Source organism: Fusarium oxysporum, chromosome X, assembly GCF_013085055.1.
Source record: "Fusarium oxysporum Fo47 chromosome X, complete sequence".
Classification (NCBI taxonomy): Eukaryota; Fungi; Ascomycota; class Sordariomycetes; order Hypocreales; family Nectriaceae; genus Fusarium; species Fusarium oxysporum.
Genome location: NC_072849.1, coordinates 1,764,572 through 1,782,614, shown reverse-complemented (window position 1 = coordinate 1,782,614; position 18,043 = coordinate 1,764,572). Strand labels below are relative to the sequence as shown.

Here is an 18,043-nt window from a genome sequence, read left to right as displayed (position 1 = left end):
TGGAAAGGTTATGACGCGGGATCTTCGGGATAGCACTCTCGCCAATGCAACGCCGATCCACCGTCCGTTTCGTTTAATTACACCCGCATCTTGAGGGCACATTTGAGCGCCCATGACAAAAGCGCCCCGTGCTGAGGAATATCGCAATAGACAACGAAACTTCACTCATTTTCATTTTGCCATACCTCCTTTTCCTTGGTTCTGGGACAGCCTTTGATGGCTCGGCTGGTGTCTGAAGGGCGTTCATTCAGTGTGACGTTTTTTGGATAAGCATAATAGATTACTGCGGAGTCTGGGAATTGCATGCGTTGGCGTATAACCGTGCGGCTCATCACGTTGCCATATTGAGTCATGCTAGTGCAATGAAATCCATCTGTCAAAAACGGCTTCAAGGTAGACGCATGATCTATATGTCACGGGAGTCTTAGTGATCCATTGCATCTACATTGGTGTTCCTATGTAAGCAAGACTCACAGATTCGAGCGACTTCATCTCTGTTAGACATCAAATGATGTCTTAGAGCAGGAGGATTGTCGTAAAGCTGGATGAAGCATCAACCGAACTTAAGCATGGGGCTGCATGATCACGGAATCTTTCCCTTGCCTCAAGTAATCTTCCACCAGACAGAAAAATGACAATAAGAGAGAATCCGTCGAAAAATTCCTGAAAGATAGCTCGGAGACAACGTTCTAATTCTACTTACCCCTGATCGCCACGCGAGGAACAGGGGAAAGGTCTAAGCGTCAAATGTGACCCTGACTCGCAAGACTTGACAAACCTAATCTACAGGGTAATCGAGAGTCAAATAAACAGAATACCAATAATCCGATTGAGTTCCTCGTCAAATGATTTGTATTGGTGAATCTGCTTGCTGGTATCCTATCTTCAGATTCTAATGGCGAGTCTACTCTCACATGAAACATCATTCTTGTTGCCATTAGTCGCCCTGTGGCTTTTGAGCATAGACAACATAGCTAAAGAAATGTTAGAATGATTATGAGAACTAACTTGCTCCCTTGGAGTAGGCGCAGATTTTTAGGGGCAACTTACTAAGGCCAGTACCCATGCATTCTTGGATTCTTAATTTCCTTTCTCAAAAATGCAAGGAAGACAGTGACTTCAGCATCCGTCCATCCAAGACCTTTCTGAAACATCCTCGTTACCATAGCTTCAAGTCCACTTAGCAGATTCTCCATCTCCCAAGCCCCCAGGAGCTTCATACGCGGATCTTTGGGCCATGGGTTGAATGGAAGCTTGAAAACTCGCTCTGTGACATTTTGGTATCCGCGTTCTTCAAGCCAGCCTTTCCACCGCATGGGGTCTGTCAGACTGGCGCCAAACTTCGCAGAGCCCTGCTCCATCATTGTTGAGAATTTGCGGAGATAGCTGTCTTCAGGGATGGAGTCGTCGTCGCAACCGAGAACGCCGACGATGGCTTGGAATTCGACCCATCCGCCTCTTCTAAGATGTCTGGTGGAATTAGTTATTGATATCGCATGCGAGAAGAGTTAGGGCTTACATGTATGTTTGGTCAATCAGGGCTGGCCAGTCTCGAATTGCTAGTAGAAGATCTCGGGCAAAAACGAAGTCAAAGCTATCTTTTTTCCATGTCCATTCTCTTTCAATATCGTCGACCTCAAAGTGACAATTTGGTGGTACCCTTTCAGAAATCAGTATCAGAAAGTCTCACAGTTGGGATCGCATCGATCACTTACCAGTCCGGTTGCGTCGGTGCAACATCCGTCCCAATGACCTGGGAGCTCGTCAGTCACAGCTCACCCGATGTGACCATGGCAGCAAGATCCTGTACTCACCTCTGCAGATGGAAACTCTTCTGCCATTTCAATCGACCATATCCCTGATATCAACATTGTCAGCAAGGAATCCCTTATCGATACAATCCTTTCACACCAAAGAAAATGAGGCTTCACGAACCTGTGCCGCAGCCAAGATCTAGAATTCTCTGAGGCTTCTCTAGAGGCGCCAAATAACGGTTCTTTCCAATCAACGCGCAATATTTAGCATGGCACATATCGATGCGATCAAGCTCAGCCTCATCCATTGGTAATCCATATTCTGAAATTTGTTAGCACTGGCTAAGCGATTTACTGAGAGACTTGCCCTCTTTGCCATACACGGCGTAGGTTCTTCCGCCTTCGACCTTTCCATGTAGAATAGAAGATGTCAGAGATGTCAAAGATGACCGCTCACTCTCATTATCGTAAGCCTATATTGTATCACATTGCTGGTTAGCAAGTGGAGCCATTTGGATGAGTCGCATCAATAGGCCCACTAACCTCATCGTCAGTGACACTCTGCAAACCCTAGACAAATCCGTTTAGTCCGATTCCAGCCCTACAGGGAATAAACTTACAGTGTCAGGCTGTATAGCCTCTTCTTCGGGAGCACGAGGAGACGACATTACGGCACTGTTGGTATCACAATCGTTTGTGCATCAGAATCATGCAAAGTGGACACGGACAAAAGGAGAAGTTGAGCAAATATCTAAACAAACTCGCCATAGTGATAATCATCCTCGATACTGCGATACTGCGATAAATGCCACCGGACCAAGCCTTCCATCACTTGGGCCGTGCCGCAGTTCAAACTCCAGTTTATCACGGATATAATATTCTGATTGGGTCGTGATCTGCATGGTTGAGGCACTTTACCCGGGATTACAGAACCTCGGCTGGATATATACCCACTTACTAACCTGTTTTGTTAGGAAGCGAACGCTCATGGACTGATATGATCTGAGTCCCTGCTTGGCTGTTGCTGCTGCCCCGCCTGAAGCACTCTTAAGTGAATATACTATTCACATGGTCTACGGAACATGCGGTGACAATTGCCATCTCCGCAAATACAGACCCAGCGGTTGAATCCTTCAAGCCACATCTCGATATCTTTAAAATCTCAAATATTTACAATGGTTCACCCCAAAGCTGAAAAGGCCCTCGAAGAGGCAAAGAAACTAGTCGCCCAGCTCGAATCATACGAGGATGATCCCATCAGCCACCAAAATGTCCTCAAGCAGACGGAAGCAGTTCGCTCAGCTTTCCAGGATCCCATGGATCAGATGACACACCTAATGGAGCAATTCAGTCTCGGATGCGCTTTCCATACAATTCTTGGAATCCGGGCATACCACGCCATGCCCGAAGATGGCAGTCCCATCGCCGCTGAGGAACTGGCTCGCATTACCAATGTGGCTACTACTGTGATTCAACGCATTTACCGTGTTGCTGTGAATCATGGTGTCTTCGTTGAGACGGCGCCTGATACCTATGCTCATAATGACCTTTCACTGATTTTGAACCCCAGGGGGTTGGGTTCATTCTTCATGATTGTGCTGGAGTTTAGTCGTGCTTGGATGCATCTTCCCGAATATCTGAAGTCTCACAAGCCTGAAGATGTTTTCGATCTCACTAAATCTCCTGCTGTTTACTCGGTTGGCAAGGAACATCTTGGAAAGTCATACTATGAGCTGCTGGAGATGGACCCTGATCCTGAGCGACGCGAGCTCTGGAATGCCAACATGGTTGCTGTTGATGAGTTGATGCCTGTCGTTGGCATGTTCCCGTTTGCATCGCTCAAAAACGAGGTGGCTCAGGATCCTGAACGACCTTTCTTGGTGGATATCGGTGCTGGCCGTGGTCAGTCGTGCATCGCCATCCGCAAAGACATTGGTGATGCCTTTGACGCGAAGTATATCCTACAGGACCTCCCTGGTGTCATTGACTCGATGGATCCCAAGGACTATCCAGACTTTGAACTTATGACTTACGATGCCTTTACGCCGCAGCCTGTCAAGAGTAAGTGACTCCCCGGAGTCGATAAGCGCATCGTAGCCACGCCTCTGGTTCATAGCAACGACTGACCTTTCGCAGACGCCCGTATTTACTTCATGCGCCGCTTCCTTCACGACTTCTATACTCCAGTCTGTATCGAATTCGTCAAGAACACCGCATCAGCCATGGGACCCGATTCCCGTCTGATCATATGCGACCAGCTGATTCCTGACATGGTCGAGAAAGACAAGTTCACAGATCTGTACTGGCTCGATTTTGCACTTCTCGCCATGACCGGCCAGGAGAAGAAGAAAGCCGATTTCGAAGAGATTTTTGAAGCTGCTGGTCTGGAGTTGGTCAAAATTTACCCATCTGCCTATGGATGTACTGCGATGCTGGAGGCGAGATTGAAGAAGCCTGAGTAGGTGCTTTGGAGCTCGGTGGCAGGAGTATGATACTAAAATTAGGTGGCTACTTTACTTCTATGCTTTATACTTATACGGTGTTCTTAACTAGTTCATTTGATGTTAGCTGTGCAGCCCAGCTGTTGTAACGTTCATGTCAGAAATGAAAGCTACGACTCCGTGAAGCTGTCAGCAACAATGACGCAGTCATTTTCAACAAATAGGACGTTTCCCGCTATGGCTAGTATGTTTCTGTGCTAGATGTCTTAGAGCTGTCTTGTACAGAAGCTGTCATCAGCGTGAACATGTCGTCTGTCATCCTGATGACACCCATCACGAGCCACTAACTGAACCTCAGTCTTTCGTGGCGTCCTCTCGTCTGTGCCACATTTATGAATGACAGTCAGCTGCATAATTTACGCACCGTCCGAGCGTACTTCATCCCGACCCTGCTTAAGCCATCTGCATGTCTCTGCAGGAACGAAATGCTTTCCCGTACGTGCCGAACCTGGCTTGCATTCGGGTGAGCCACAGGGTCGCAGCATACAGTGACACGCAATATATCTATTTCTGTCGTCTGATAGTGTCATGTGCAATGTTTCTGCAGCCATTACCCGTGAAGCCTCAAAACTCTAATTGTGAGCGTTGTGAACCTGGTTCCCGGGTTCATTAAACTCTATGGCCACTAGTGTCACTGAACAGACAAATGTCTTGGAAACCCGTGTTCTTGGTATGTCGGGATATCCCAGCGCAATGGGTTAAACGTCGTCGTAAAACAATTTTGACTTCTCTTGGTTTGTGTTGCGTGTTCATGAGGCTGTACAGATTACGGTATGGCCCGATCACGAAGGTTAACATGGATCTGAAGATAAACTTTGTCGGCATTTGAATACGGTTCTACTATCTCTAGTGACATGGTCAGGATGATGAGCGTCAGCTCGCAATTGGTTCATCGCCATTGTGAGAAGTGCAGTCACATACGAAGTTATCCAAAAAGAAAATTGATGCAAGAAATTTGTATTAGATAGTAGCGTGACGTCTGTGTCAATATATCCAACTGCAATTGGTATCAAAGTATATACATAATGAATCAGGATACTTGTACTATCCTCGCTAGTATTATAAATGCAAAGAAATCATTTTATCGCAATGTAGGCATTAGATCAGATAGTGACCTTAATGGTGCTGGCAACGCTGGGAACACCAGCGTTGTTGAGGACGAAGAGCATCCAGTAGCCAGGGAGGGCAATACCAGAATCATTAGGGATCTTGAAAGAGTACTTGTTGGTACCAGCACCTGTCAAGGCCAAAGGAATGCGGCGCTGATCAGTGTTGACAACATGTGTCGCAGTTCCGTATCGGATGAGCGAGGCGCTCTTAATGGCGCTGTTGGCAGTGACGGTGATGGTGCTGCCGACCTTGGCAGTAGTTGCCGAAACAGCAGTGATCTTGGGGCGGGTAGCAAGGTTGCCGTTGCCATCGAGAAGATACTGAGGGGTGAAGATCTGAGCGTCAAAGTGGTTGGTCTTGCAGCCACCGCAAAGGCCACCGCCACCGTTGAAGACAGTAGCATCTGGCAGCAGCAGAGACATACTGTGATACGTGCGGGGAATAGTGTTGGTTTGTTGCTTAGTGAATGTGTTGGAGGAGGAAATGAACATCTCGGGCTCGAGCTGAGCGTTGGTGTCGGTGAAGGGGTCGGAGTAGGATTGACCGCCAGTGATGAAGACGTTTCCGTCAGGGAGGATGACAGAGGTAGCGAAGACACGAGCGTGAATGCCAGCACCGTTGTTTCCAACGAGGGCGGTCTGGGCGATAGCACCGGGCTCGTCAATGGTGAGAACGTGAGCGTTGGCTGTGGCAGGAGCCTGCTGATAGCTGGTAGCACCGCCAAAGGTGAGAATCTTGCCATTGAGGGCATCAAACATGGCAACATTGCCGTTCATGGAGTCAGGGTCAATTCTACCGTTCTTTCGTCGAGTACCAGCAGCCTTGGTGTCACCCTGAGTTCCCCTAGTGGTGTAGTACCAGTTCATGGCTGTGCTGGGTCCAGCCTGGAAAACACTGTTCTTCTTCCAGCCAAAGAGCCAGGCGTGGTTGTCAGCCTTGTAGACACCCTCCTTGTCCTTGGTGAGCATAGGGCCGACGAGACACTTGGGAAGGGAGGTCCACGTCTTGGCCTTGGGGTCGTAGATTTCACCGTTCTTGCCGCCACGGGGGCCGCTCCATGAACCACCGATGGTGAAAACGCGGCCGTCAGAGCAAGTAGCAGATGATTGGTAACCACGAGCAATCTGCATGTCAGGGCCAGGAACCCAGTTACCATCAGGCATGAGAATGGTAGTCTTCTTGGCATCGTTGCCACCAGTGACGACAATTTGTCCCTCGCCGTCCATGGAAATACCAGGGCAGAACATGTCGTGATGATTGTTGGAAACATTGCGGTTGGAGATGACGTTGGTCTTGGGGTCCCAGATAGAAGTGAGAGTGAAGCCACCACGAGGAGTGGTGCCTTGGAAAGCATCATATCGGTAAGCAGACCAGATGACGACCTTTCCGGAGACAGGCTCAACGGCACCAGCGACGGGAATGACGGGGAAGTCAAGAGTAGGACCCCACTTTCCAAGGCCCTTGGCAGGAGGGCTGTACTTGAGAGCGTTGTAGACAACAAAGTCGGCAATAGCAATCCAAGGATAGTCGGGGTTCACGTTAGAAAGGGCAACAAAGCGAAGATAGCGAGCAGGCTGAGTCTCAAAGTTTGTGATCCAGGGGTACTTGTCTCCCCAGTAAGTTCCAAAGGCAACGGGCTTTCCCCAGTTGGTACCGTCAGAGCTGAGGTAGACTTCATGGCGACCAATCCAGTTACGGGTGTTGCCGTCTTGGCGAGGGGTAATTTGGAGACCGCTGACATACTGAGTCTGCTTCATGTCAATGGTGATGGTGTGAGGAGGCGGCGTGTTGGTTGTGCCATAGGGAGTCTGCCAGAAGGTGTTCTTGTCACCATCGATGGCTCTACCACAAGGGTAATTTGAGGCCTGGCTGGAACACTTGACAGTCCATCCCTTGCGGTCAATGGGGTTTGAACCAACTGGGGGAGCAGCTGCGAACTTTCCAGGCTGTTGTCCCTGCTGCTCTGGTGGGATGGCAGTGGCTGCATTGAACAAGGCACCAAGGCACAAAGCCAAGTTGTAGAAAGACTTCATCTTGGAAGAGAGATAAGCGACAGTCACCAGCCTAAACCAAGAGTGGCAAAAAGAGAGAAGAAACGGGAGGGAGTGAGTGAACGAGCGGGCTGGAGAGGGCTAGGAGACGGACGATGCATATTTATTGATTTCGTTCTATTTACGACGCCCCTAAATAGGTACATGCAATAGACCTGCACAATATGCAGCCCGATGCAGTGTGCACACCCATTCTGTCAGTTCGGGCGTTACTAAACATGGACAGGACGGGTCAGAAAAAAACAGAGTTGGACTTTTTATGAAGGGACGGGCTGAACAAAGACGCACAGGCGGAAAAAGTCATCGGCTGCCGGGAACTGCAAGTTACATTGGCCCGTTCAGTTGAGGCGTCGACGCTTGGGCAATCAGAAGCAAACTCAACTGTTCGGCTGGGCCAGGCTGTACACCAAGTTTAGTTTCAAGAGGAACTGCCATCTCGAAAACTCACACCACGAGATTGGCCGTCGTTAGCCCCGAATACAGCAAAGACCTGCTGCAGGCTAATGTGCGTATGTGCAGAAAGACCCCTGTAAGCTGAAACGGCGAGACCAATCAGTGGATGTCAGTAAGATGCAGCCACAAAGGCCAAGCGCAAGTACATCGTCATTTATTGTGTTGGGGTAGGTACTTGAAGGTCAGTGTGTTGGGCTGCCCGGGCCGGGTCTACCTTGGTCTGGGTCTGGCCCTGACTGCGGCTGCGGCTGCGACTGTGACTGATGCCCAGAGGGGTTTGAATACACGTGTGCATGCGTGCAAAGAGATGACGTGAGACAAGAGAGAAAGCTCACGTGCAGGATAAAAACTCAAAGATCCTGACTGATTGAGTGATTTAAACCGACCTGCTTATACATCTTCCCCTGTCTCCAAGTTCACCGCTGCAGTGAGGGGCCTGAGGGGGAACCTTTGGTGCTTATTGTTGCAACCAACATGAGGCTGCAATATTATGAAATCACTGAAGCGACGTGCAGATCGAATGCAAGTCGGTTCGTATAGACCCTGCTCGTGGCGCAAAGAATGCTTATTTTGGGTAACGAGACTGGCCAAGCAAACACTTGCACGTTCTCGCCCAAGAGAATACTGTCTCCATGGCGTACCCCACCGCAAGGTACCCCTGGCCCTGGTGATCGGCCTAACGAGTGGCACTAAAAGGCTGTTGATTCGCTAGCTCGAGGATCTCATCACGAGGAGAGCCTGAATGGTCAGCGGAATTTATCCTTCCCTCTTCTTGTCTCGCCCAAAAAAACTGAAAAGTTAGCCCGACGCGCCGGTTAAGGCGGGGGAGATTCGCCCAAGGATTCCGGGAGAATGGAGGACAATCATACAAGGGTCGACGTTACATCTGACGTCCTTCACTGAGAGTTTCCCTAGCAGAAATGAGAGAGGCAGCCGCCACTTAATTTCATTACCGCGCCGTCAACCAGAAATTCCGCACTACGGGCGATTTCACGACGCGATAAACAAGTGGCGCCTCTGATCACAGGGGCTCAATCTTGACCTCGCTCCCGATCGCCAGGTATGTTAGCTTCTTGATCCGCAAATTAGCACCAAGATTTGAGACAAACTCCACTGGAATTACATCCAACGAGAAGACGGTATTTGCAAAATGTGGACTCTCCATTACCTAAGCGCGAGAAATCTGCGTTTCAAAAAGTTCCATATTTCGTTATCGCAACACGATGACGACAAGGTGATTCCACTAAAATAGATTTCTTGCCCGACCTGAAACTCTGTGCAGAGTTTACATAAAAGTATCGCGGCAAGTGGGCGGTAAATGCACAGACAGTGCATAATTCATGATCTGAGTGCAAGGAAATTCTGCTATTGGTCAAATCGTAAAGGAATCCCCTATTAAGGTGCAGCACAGCCTGGTCAAAAGATGAAGATCGACCATGATGTTTTGATAGATCAGAGCTAATTCCCCAAGCCTAGAATCTCATCAATCCCCGGCTGCAACCTCGGTTCTCCTCAGATTGATGTCGGGATATCTACGAATCGTATGATACTGGTCCCTTGACGTCGTGCTCACAGCCCAGGTCGTCAGTGAAGCAGACAGCATCCAACTTATCGCTTGCAGACCCCAACCAAATCTTAAACTCCCCATCAAGGACAAGCCAGTCCTGAGCCTTGACATCCCAGACGCTCAAGTCCTTCCTGGTCAAGGTCAATTGCACGGTCTCGCTCGAGCCAGGCTCTAAAACCTTGGTCTTCTCAAAGTCGCGCAGCTGGATGACGGGAGTCTCGTATCCGGCAACGCTCGGAAATTGGACGTAGGCCTGCACAGAAGCTTTGCCGGAGAATTTGGAACCTGCGTTAGTCACCACTACGGACAGAGTATAAGCTTCGTCCCAGAGAGCAGGGTTGCCGCCTGAAACACCGCCCGCCTTGGGGAGAACTGTCTTCTGCGCGGTGGAGTAGCCGTCTGGGTAAGGGTATTTGGATGTCTCGGCTTTTGCGGCGGCGGACTTTGCGTCGGATTCGGAGAGCCAAGAGTATAGGTAGCGCCAGATGGTTTTAAAGCTGCTGGGTTTAATCGCTTCTTTGTAGTCTGGAATGTCTTGCGAATAGTCCAGAACTTTTCCTTTTGCGGGTCGCTTGGGAGGATACTGGCTCAGCTGGGTGCCTCTCTTGATGGTCGCATTCGTGTACGTAAAGTTGGTATAGCTGAGTCCATGGCCGAACGCATAACGAGGTTGAATCTTTTCCTTGTTAAGCCAGCGGTAGTCGATAAACAGTCCTTCACTGTAGGTATCCTGCGGCGCATCGATGAAGCCCGAGTCAATGAGTTTGGTGACACTTTCGGGCATGTCGTCTTCCTTCTTGGTGATGGAATAGGGTAAGTGACCGCACGGCGACGCGTCGCCAAACAAGATGTTGGTGAGAGACTTTCCAGCCTCTTGTCCGGGGAGATGGGCAACTAAGACAGACTTGACTGATGGGAGATCAATCCATTGATCAACGAGGACGGGCCCGACAGTGTGGATGACAACGACGACATTCTTGTACTTGGCTGCGGCAGCTTTGATAAGTGCATCGCCATTATGCCATACATTCAGCTTGTCCGCATTCCGATCACCATTGTTACCCTCAACCGTGTACTGGTTCTCGCCTGAATCAGAGGTAACAAAGACAATTGCAACATCGTCATCAGAAGGGCTCGGAACTGATGGGAACTTGTCTGTGTTGTAGAACGTGACATCTCCGGCTGCCTTCTTGATGGCGCCGATGGGGTCGTCGAGATACATGTAGTCAACTGTACCCGAGCCCCAACCTTGACCCAGCGTGCCCTTGTTGCAGCTTCGATCGACACAGGCATTGGCGCCATCAGGGTTGGTTTGTGCGCCAGTGCCAAAGACCTTAAGTGAGCTCTTGGTGCTCAGTGGAAGAAGCTTTTCGTCGTTCTTGAGGAGAGTGATAGCGTCTTGGGCGATTTGTCGGGCGATCTCATCATGGTCGTCCTGAACTTGAACATATTGGTTGACAACTCCCGAGGGCGAGTTAGGCCATGCTGCTGGATACAGAGGACCGACTCTGTTGTATGTGTTGGTGTCAAAGTTGACAGATGGAAAGTCTTTGTCTTGTTCGAACTGATACCAGGTTGCCACGATACGAGTAGCCATATCGTTCAGTCTCGACATGGGAACCGAGCCATTGAGTGCGGATCGGGTTAGCTCGTACATCCATAGAGAATTGCCAAAGAGAGGGATGATGGTATCACCAGGCATGCTCATGTCCATTCCTGCAATGGCGGACTGTACGCCAGTGATTTGAGAGAGCCAGTCTGTCATGACGAAGCCTTGGAAGCCAAGCTCTTCTTTCAACAAGGCGTTGATGAGATATGAGTGCTCACTGGATATAGTGCCGTTGACCTACACTTGTTAGCCATGGTGAGTGAGAAGCGTTAGATAGACCAACTCGGTTATAAGCTGTCATGGTCGCTCCAACTCCAACTTTCACTGCCTCCGCAAAAGGCCAGAGATACAGCTCATGCATAGTTCGGTCATCTAATATGATTAGCAACGCATTGTCAGGGACGAGGAATGATCTAACCGATGTTTGCCGAGTATGCAGGAGATACAACATCAGTAGTCTGTCGCCGATACATCTCCTGCTCATTTCCAATAAGATGCTTGATCGTAGCGATGACTCCCTGCTCTTGAACTCCCTTGATCGTCTCGCGTGCACCGATACCTTGCAGCGATGGGTCTGTTCCAAAGCCTTCCCAGTTGCGTCCGCCCTTTGGCTTTCGACCGATAGGACCAACAGACGGACCAAGCCAGACGTTGACACCTTTACCACGAGCTTCCTTTCCAATTGCTACACCACGTTCATACATCAGCTTCTTGTCGAAAGTTGCGCCGGCTGTGATTCCATCTGGGAATACGGTGACATTGTCGGCAAGTCGAACGCCATTGGCAGCGTCGTTGAGACAGAGTTGAGGGAAGCCAACGCGGTCAGCTGATCCAGTGTTACCGTTGCAAGGACTGTTATGTCAGTATAAGTAGTGAAGTGAGAGAAAAGTGTCGTACCCTGCTTCCTGTTAGTGACGAGTCTATCTCACCCTAGATTTCTTTTTCTTACCCATAAAGAGACCTGTGCCAGCTGTAATATTGGTCTTCTCAGCCAGCGTCATAGAATCAACCATCTTCTTAGCTCTGGCATAGCTATCGGCCCATGCTTCATCCCATCCTCCATAAGGAGCTGGGTAGTATGGCGCAGCAACGAACCCATCCGCGACATTCTTTGCACTCGAACCCACGGCCACCAAATTGGCCAAAGTGAATGCAACCTTAGCGAGAGTCATTTTCGTATCAATTGAGCCTCGACTAGAGAAGACAGAAACATCGAAAGGCCGTGCGGTCTTATACAAGTCAACTAGTAGCCAGTAACATATGATCAACCTTATTCCACCGAATCTAGCATCCAATTCGTACACTGTCTCCGAATTATAGGGTCATGTGTGAATGTACACTATCTCCGAATTATGGGGTCATGTGTGAATGTACCGTGAGGAGCGCATGGGATTCCGAACCAAACCTTGATTTTAGTTGTCGATTGCCCAATCACGTTCGCGGAAATGTCGCTCTACGGAGTTGATACAGCAAAAAGGGTATATCATCCGAACGATGCAACAGGGGGAGATGAAGATCAGCTGAATTAATTCTCTGCCGAAACGGTGAAAGAAACGAAACATGCTATTCTCTCAATAGAAATGCCGAATAAACATGTGATTCTATCAAGATAGGCTCGAGATGCGTGCTATCTATGCATCATAGTTGATATCGACCTCATACTATCCTTCCCCGCTCGGCTATATAGCCGTCGCTATACACCCTCTTCATCGCCTCCAAGGGTCGACCACGAGGTCGTTTACTCACCTCCTTCCTTCTTTGACTTGATCTTCTTTCGCTCCATTCCGATACTTGCCAAAAAGGCGACGCCGCCAAGTGCCGTCGATACAAGGAAGGCATTTGAGATACCATACCTAAACGCATCTCTGACGTGGGCGAGAGAATCAGCCGACACGACATGTTCCAAATCAGTCCCTCCTGCCGCGATAACAGCTTGGATGTCAATGTCGGCTATTGTCTTTAGCCTTTGGCGGAGAGAGTTCTGGAAGACGTTTTGGGAGATGGACAGACCCACCGAACCTCCTAGGGCTTGGGATAGGATGATCAGCACCGTTCCCAGGGGAATGTCACCTGCTACCAAGACGACTTGTACGGCAAAGATTGGGATCTGGATCGCTATGCCGAAGCCAGCTCCAGCTAGAACTTCGTAGCCAAACCATCTCGCCAGTGGGGTGTTTTGTGAGATCGTGTACAGCAGACCTGCACCAATTGTGAAGATGGCCGAGCCAGCCCACATAAATGGGACGTAGTATCCCAGCCAAGTGATAATAGAGCCGGTAATAAGAGTAGCTATCGTGACGGTAACCCCGTGGGGAAGAATGTCAACACCAGATGATTGGGGGTCCACTCCCTTGACAGTCTGGAAATAAAACGGCAGATGGTAACTCTGCGTGGTCATAGCTCCTTGATACAGCGCAGAAAAAAGGCATCCAAGGAAGACGGATCTCTGTGAGATGATGCGAGGACGGATCAATGCACTATACGAGTCAGCGATGACGACGTCAGATAGGAAAGGCACTCACGCTTCTCCTTGTCGTATTTGTATGTACACGAAGAACGTCAGAAGAAGACCAAAACCAACAAGACAGCCCCAGACCCGTGAATCGGACCAAGGATGTTTGGTGCCTCCCCATTGTAGAGCCAGGAAGAGGCATACTAGAGCTCCTGCAAGAATCACTGCGCTTTTGAGGCCGAGGCCAAGTATCTTTTCCTTGAGGGTATGGTCGCTGTCTGGAGCTTCACCGAGGGAGATAGGATAATAAAAACAGATTATGAGAGCCATTATGGCACCCAGAGCTTCGCCATTGATTAACACTCGGGTGAATGTTGTTAAAGGGGAACTTACGCAAGTTGATCCAGAAACAAAATCTCCAAGTAAGTTGCTTCGAATGAGTGAATACACCACCAAGAGATGGGCCAATGACAGACGCTATGCCATACATACTGGAGATTATGGCCAGCAGTAATGGCCTTTTTCTCATCTCAACGATCTTGGAAATGATGATCATGGCACCGCAGAATACCCCCGCTGCGCCGAGCCCAGCTATGGCTCTACCGATGATGAAGGCTGCTGAACTCGGTGCTGCAGCGCAAAGAATAGAACCCCCTTCAAAGATGATCGAAGAGATTAAGTATACCCATTTGAGATTGAAGAAGGTATATATCTTGCCGAAGGTAGGTTGGAAGGACATTTGGGTGAGGAGATAGGCCGATGCATACCAAGCTGTCGAAAGAATATCAGCAGAATAACTTCTTTGAACAGACGGATCTACTTGCCAACGTCGCCCAGACTATCAAACTTGCTCGTAATCTTTGGGATAGCAGTAGCTTCAGCCAGTCAGTGGAATTTCAAAAATGGATAAAGGGATCTCTACCAATGATACTATTATCCAGAGCGATCATCAATACACCAACCATGAGTGAAAGTGACATCAGTACTAGGGGTAATCCATGGAGGTAGCTATCCTCCTCCTGTGATGGTTCTCCGTCAACAGCCTCATCTTGACGGATACCTGCCTCAAGATTCGCCGGTGGGTGAGACTTCTCCCTGTCTTCAGTCCCTAAAGAAGCGTTTATCGGAGACTTGGTGTCCTCCTGGTGTCTATGTTATGGTCAGCAATCCTTGTGTTCTTGTTTGATGAGTTGTACTGACATGGGCTCCCCGGGATCCATTACGGTACCAGCCATCACTCAGAACCTCTCGGCAAACTCTTGGCGCCATTTCTGAGCCCATTAGGTTTCCATAGCATCTTAAGTAGTCTGAGAGCAATCTATCAATGTTTTTTTGGGCATCACACCATGTAATACGGCTGTATTGAAGTATTACGTTATTTTGCAGAGTCGCACTCGCACTCGCACTAACCACCGCATTCGCTTGTCAGAAGATAAGCAATGCATAAAGATCTGATCATTCTCAACGTTATTTGACCACCGGTTGCTAAGCAAGAATCTTGATTTGATCATCTCCCTCATGAACAGCTTCGCTTTTGGGACATTCACTCCTGCAAGGAGTGCGTTCTGGGTAAGGCTTTTATGCATAATCGTTAGGTCTAGATTCCTGGGGCATAATTAAGCAGTGATAAGCTAAAATCTGATACAGGAGTCTTACTGCTTGATAATGATCTTAGAATGTCTCACTGACACAGTCATAGGTACATATGTTGTCTTGAGGCTTGTCTAAGCACTGGTGATTTTACCCGGATCGTGCTTACGTTGGCAGACTCTTTATCGACATATGGCTTCAGATTTATTGGGCAGTTATCTAAACGGGGAGTCAATACACGACCAGAACGAAGAGGTGGATCGCTTGCAGCGGCACTAGATCCTGACATAGCAGCCCAGTACATTAGAGTAAGAAATTTGATTTGAGAACCCTTAGCTGATTTATTGCTAGTACCATTCTTCCCAAAGTCGGAATGTTGGAAACGCAGCGAAAGATCAGGAACTGCAGGGTAGACGAGACTTCAAAATGGCCAAATCAGAACGCAGGATCCGATGAGTCAGCTGCAACACGTACTGTTCTGACATCATCATCACGCTCAAACCGGGTCAATCGATTGATCTGAAACTTGGAAGTTGGAAGTGGACAAGAATATATCAGGTTATTCACGTCCTCTAACCTCTCATATTCTGTAAATTCTTATATTAAATAATTGCCAATATGAACATCAACATTCCGAATCTCATTAAATCCGCCGTCCCCGAGGCTGAGGGGCGCAACGTCCAGATCATCTCAGACAACAGGACCAATCACAGGGACCAAAACTTTCTCTCGGGCGATTTCCCGCGCAATCCTCCAAAACTTTACATAACCGGTGAAAATGACGATTTTGACGAGGTCACTCTTGCTGAATGGAGGGACGAAGGTTTTGATGTTGAGTATATCTCAATGGAGAGCTGCGGTGATGGATATCTGAAGAAGATCAAGTCGTTGAGCAGGGAGAACTTAGGTCCTTGTGAGAAATTTGGAATTGTCGGTAGGTCAACATGTCACTGAGGTTGTTGAAAGAGTGCTAACAAAAGGTAGCATACGATGACGCAGCAGCTATTTGTCTCGAGCACTTTCACATTCTCGACAACAACCCCGAATTCAAGCTCGGCCTTCTCATTGCCTACTACCCAACTCGCATCCCAGACACCAACGGAAGATTTCCCAGCAGCATCAGCGCCCTTGTGCATCTAGCAGCAGGCGAAGAAGTTGGTGTCGTCAAGCAATCTCAAATGGTTGGCATCCAAGGCAAGAAACGCGTGAGACGCACCAGAATTCAGAGTGGTATGGGCACTGGCGGGAAACTCGACCTCGCGTACCCCAGTTATACATATGAAGCTGAGCCTGGCTTCGCTGAGCATGATTTGGATGAGTACGATGGTGTTTCGGCGGAGCTGGCCTGGAGTCGAAGCTTGGCTGCGGCTAGGAAGGTGTTTGGTATCAACCCCGATCTAGAGCTTGTTCTAGAGCATAATTTGCAGAGTAAGTCTCGGTCACTTCGCGATTGGTGGCCTTTGAACAAAACTGACTTTCAACAGGCAAATTCTTCTCGAAGAACCTTGGTCAAGCATTGTCAACTTTCACCACGCACAAGACCCCTCATGTCACTTACATGCCGACTCTAACAGGTGCAACTGGCGCAGCTGAACTGAAGCGCTTCTACTCCGAGTCATTCACAACTCCACCGTCACTAAAGATCACACTCTTATCGCGCACCATCGGAGTAGATCGCGTTGTCGACGAAATGCATGTCCAGTTCAAACATACTGAGCCAGTCCAATGGATGCTGCCGGGCGTACCACCTACCAACAAGAAGATCGAGATACTTATGGTGAGCATCGTCGCAATCAGAGGAGGAAGACTGTATCAGGAACATGTGTACTGGGATCAAGCTAGCGTGTTAGTCCAAGTAGGACTTCTCGATCCCAAACTGCTACCGCAGTCGGCGAAGGATCTTGGTGTTGAGAAGCTTCCTGTAGTAGGGCGACAAGCGGCGAGGAGAGTGAGGAAGAATAGGGATGCAAGCGATGACGAAGGAGAGGCTGATAACAAACTAATTCCGGGGTGGAATAAGCAGGAGGGAGAGAGCAGCAAGAATGACCAAAAGTAGTGTGTAGATTATGACCATGCATCAAGTCTTTAATAACCATCCGAAAGAATAGTCCATGGGTCTGGGTCGTCTATGATACGGTACTGTGTGATAAAGTCATCACTGGGCTTTGTCCAGTCCAGCCTATCTTTCTTTCTCTGCACCAGGGATTGCCATATATCCCTCCTACTTCTGGAGCCATCCCAGGCGAAGAGACCCTAGTGCGCAAATTTGCCATTGTTAAATTCGGTTCCTCGCTTGGATATCTTTGGCCTACTCCATATAGTTGAACCCCTCAAAATTAAGGTTCTCTTTACCCTATTCTTCTGATACATTGGTGCCGTTGATAACGTTGCAAAGTTGCGTTTGATTGCGAGTATCCAAGCAACTATGAATAAAAACGCTGAGCTTAGGATAAAGTAACTCTTTGAGGCTACGTGTAATATTTGAAGGCTCGCAAGCTATGTGAACATCCTGCGAAGGAACCAGGATGAAGTAGAAGTTGGTGCCTTTGGCTTTGAAATGATGATAGGTATGTATAAGGGATGTGCTTGGATAGGGTCAAGAATCCACTAAAGGGAAGCAGGGCGAATGTGGTCCTGACTGTAACAGCTGTGTAGCTTTGGCGATGAGTTCTGTAAGGTCAGAGATTTCCCAGTCCTGATGAATTGATACGAAGGAGTCAGCAGTGCTATTGGCCGGCCATGTAAAGTGGATGACACATACCGGGCATACCCTCGCGGCGCCATAGAAGATAAGCGCAGGTATCCCCACAAGGCAACATGGAATATCAGATGCCTCAAGAATTCGAGTAACCGCAAGAGTGTCGTCAGTACCACGACCACCATTGGAATCTCTCTTTTCATACTGTGGCTCTGATGGAGCCTTGAAAGAGGGGGGTTAGTATAATTTTACCACTAG

The 18,043-nt window shown here is 48.8% G+C and overlaps 5 protein-coding genes across 5 annotated transcripts; 2 read left to right on the top strand and 3 right to left on the bottom strand.

Moving 5' to 3' along the window:
- Positions 1-834: 834 nt before the first annotated feature.
- On the bottom strand, positions 835-2,476 carry FOBCDRAFT_253630 (S-adenosyl-L-methionine-dependent methyltransferase). The gene is made up of 9 exons (XM_054707178.2): positions 2,375-2,476; positions 2,298-2,324; positions 2,110-2,227; positions 1,936-2,076; positions 1,815-1,858; positions 1,716-1,753; positions 1,520-1,660; positions 1,051-1,470; positions 835-974 (listed from the first exon to the last, which is right to left on the bottom strand). Exons 1-9 carry the CDS (start codon positions 2,420-2,422, stop codon positions 938-940), a joined length of 1,014 nt encoding a protein of 337 aa, XP_054563153.1. The 5' UTR covers positions 2,423-2,476; the 3' UTR covers positions 835-937.
- Positions 2,477-2,841: 365 nt separating this feature from the next.
- On the top strand, positions 2,842-4,694 carry FOBCDRAFT_323775 (S-adenosyl-L-methionine-dependent methyltransferase). Its single transcript, XM_031191622.3, has 2 exons — positions 2,842-3,815; positions 3,891-4,694. The coding sequence occupies exons 1-2, from the start codon at positions 2,930-2,932 to the stop codon at positions 4,214-4,216; spliced, it is 1,212 nt and encodes a 403-aa protein (XP_031032853.2). The 5' UTR covers positions 2,842-2,929; the 3' UTR covers positions 4,217-4,694.
- Positions 4,695-5,196: 502 nt separating this feature from the next.
- On the bottom strand, positions 5,197-7,480 carry FOBCDRAFT_232746 (uncharacterized protein). Its single transcript, XM_031191621.3, has one exon. The coding sequence runs from the start codon at positions 7,396-7,398 to the stop codon at positions 5,359-5,361; it is 2,040 nt and encodes a 679-aa protein (XP_031032852.2). The 5' UTR covers positions 7,399-7,480; the 3' UTR covers positions 5,197-5,358.
- A 1,921-nt stretch (positions 7,481-9,401) lies between these two features.
- FOBCDRAFT_244479 (glycosyl hydrolase family 3 N terminal domain-containing protein) lies at positions 9,402-14,717 on the bottom strand (the record flags this gene model as incomplete). Its single annotated transcript, XM_059610608.1, has 10 exons — positions 9,402-11,282; positions 11,329-11,417; positions 11,464-11,897; position 11,943; positions 11,995-12,288; positions 12,792-13,522; positions 13,568-13,781; positions 13,891-14,268; positions 14,420-14,646; positions 14,698-14,717. The coding sequence occupies 10 exons, from the start codon at positions 14,715-14,717 to the stop codon at positions 9,402-9,404; spliced, it is 4,269 nt and encodes a 1,422-aa protein (XP_059467966.1).
- A 914-nt stretch (positions 14,718-15,631) lies between these two features.
- On the top strand, positions 15,632-17,203 carry FOBCDRAFT_323771 (uncharacterized protein). Its single transcript, XM_054707175.2, has 3 exons — positions 15,632-16,021; positions 16,072-16,515; positions 16,572-17,203. The coding sequence occupies exons 1-3, from the start codon at positions 15,706-15,708 to the stop codon at positions 17,141-17,143; spliced, it is 1,332 nt and encodes a 443-aa protein (XP_054563150.1). The 5' UTR covers positions 15,632-15,705; the 3' UTR covers positions 17,144-17,203.
- Positions 17,204-18,043: the final 840 nt, after the last annotated feature.

Excerpts from the sequence above, each read along its gene's own strand:
- FOBCDRAFT_323775 (XM_031191622.3), top strand. The coding sequence starts at position 2,930 with ATGGTTCACCCCAAAGCTGAAAAGGCCCTCGAAGAGGCAAAGAAACTA. Across the intron at positions 3,816-3,890 it reads TACGCCGCAGCCTGTCAAGA|ACGCCCGTATTTACTTCATG; the intron begins GTAAGTGACTCC and ends GACCTTTCGCAG.
- FOBCDRAFT_232746 (XM_031191621.3), bottom strand. The coding sequence starts at position 7,398 with ATGAAGTCTTTCTACAACTTGGCTTTGTGCCTTGGTGCCTTGTTCAAT.
- FOBCDRAFT_323771 (XM_054707175.2), top strand. The coding sequence starts at position 15,706 with ATGAACATCAACATTCCGAATCTCATTAAATCCGCCGTCCCCGAGGCT. Across the intron at positions 16,022-16,071 it reads TGAGAAATTTGGAATTGTCG|CATACGATGACGCAGCAGCT; the intron begins GTAGGTCAACAT and ends AACAAAAGGTAG. Across the intron at positions 16,516-16,571 it reads TCTAGAGCATAATTTGCAGA|GCAAATTCTTCTCGAAGAAC; the intron begins GTAAGTCTCGGT and ends GACTTTCAACAG.
- FOBCDRAFT_253630 (XM_054707178.2), bottom strand. The coding sequence starts at position 2,422 with ATGTCGTCTCCTCGTGCTCCCGAAGAAGAGGCTATACAGCCTGACACT. Across the intron at positions 2,228-2,297 it reads AGAGTGTCACTGACGATGAG|GCTTACGATAATGAGAGTGA; the intron begins GTTAGTGGGCCT and ends GATACAATATAG. Across the intron at positions 975-1,050 it reads ATGCATGGGTACTGGCCTTA|CTATGTTGTCTATGCTCAAA; the intron begins GTAAGTTGCCCC and ends ACATTTCTTTAG.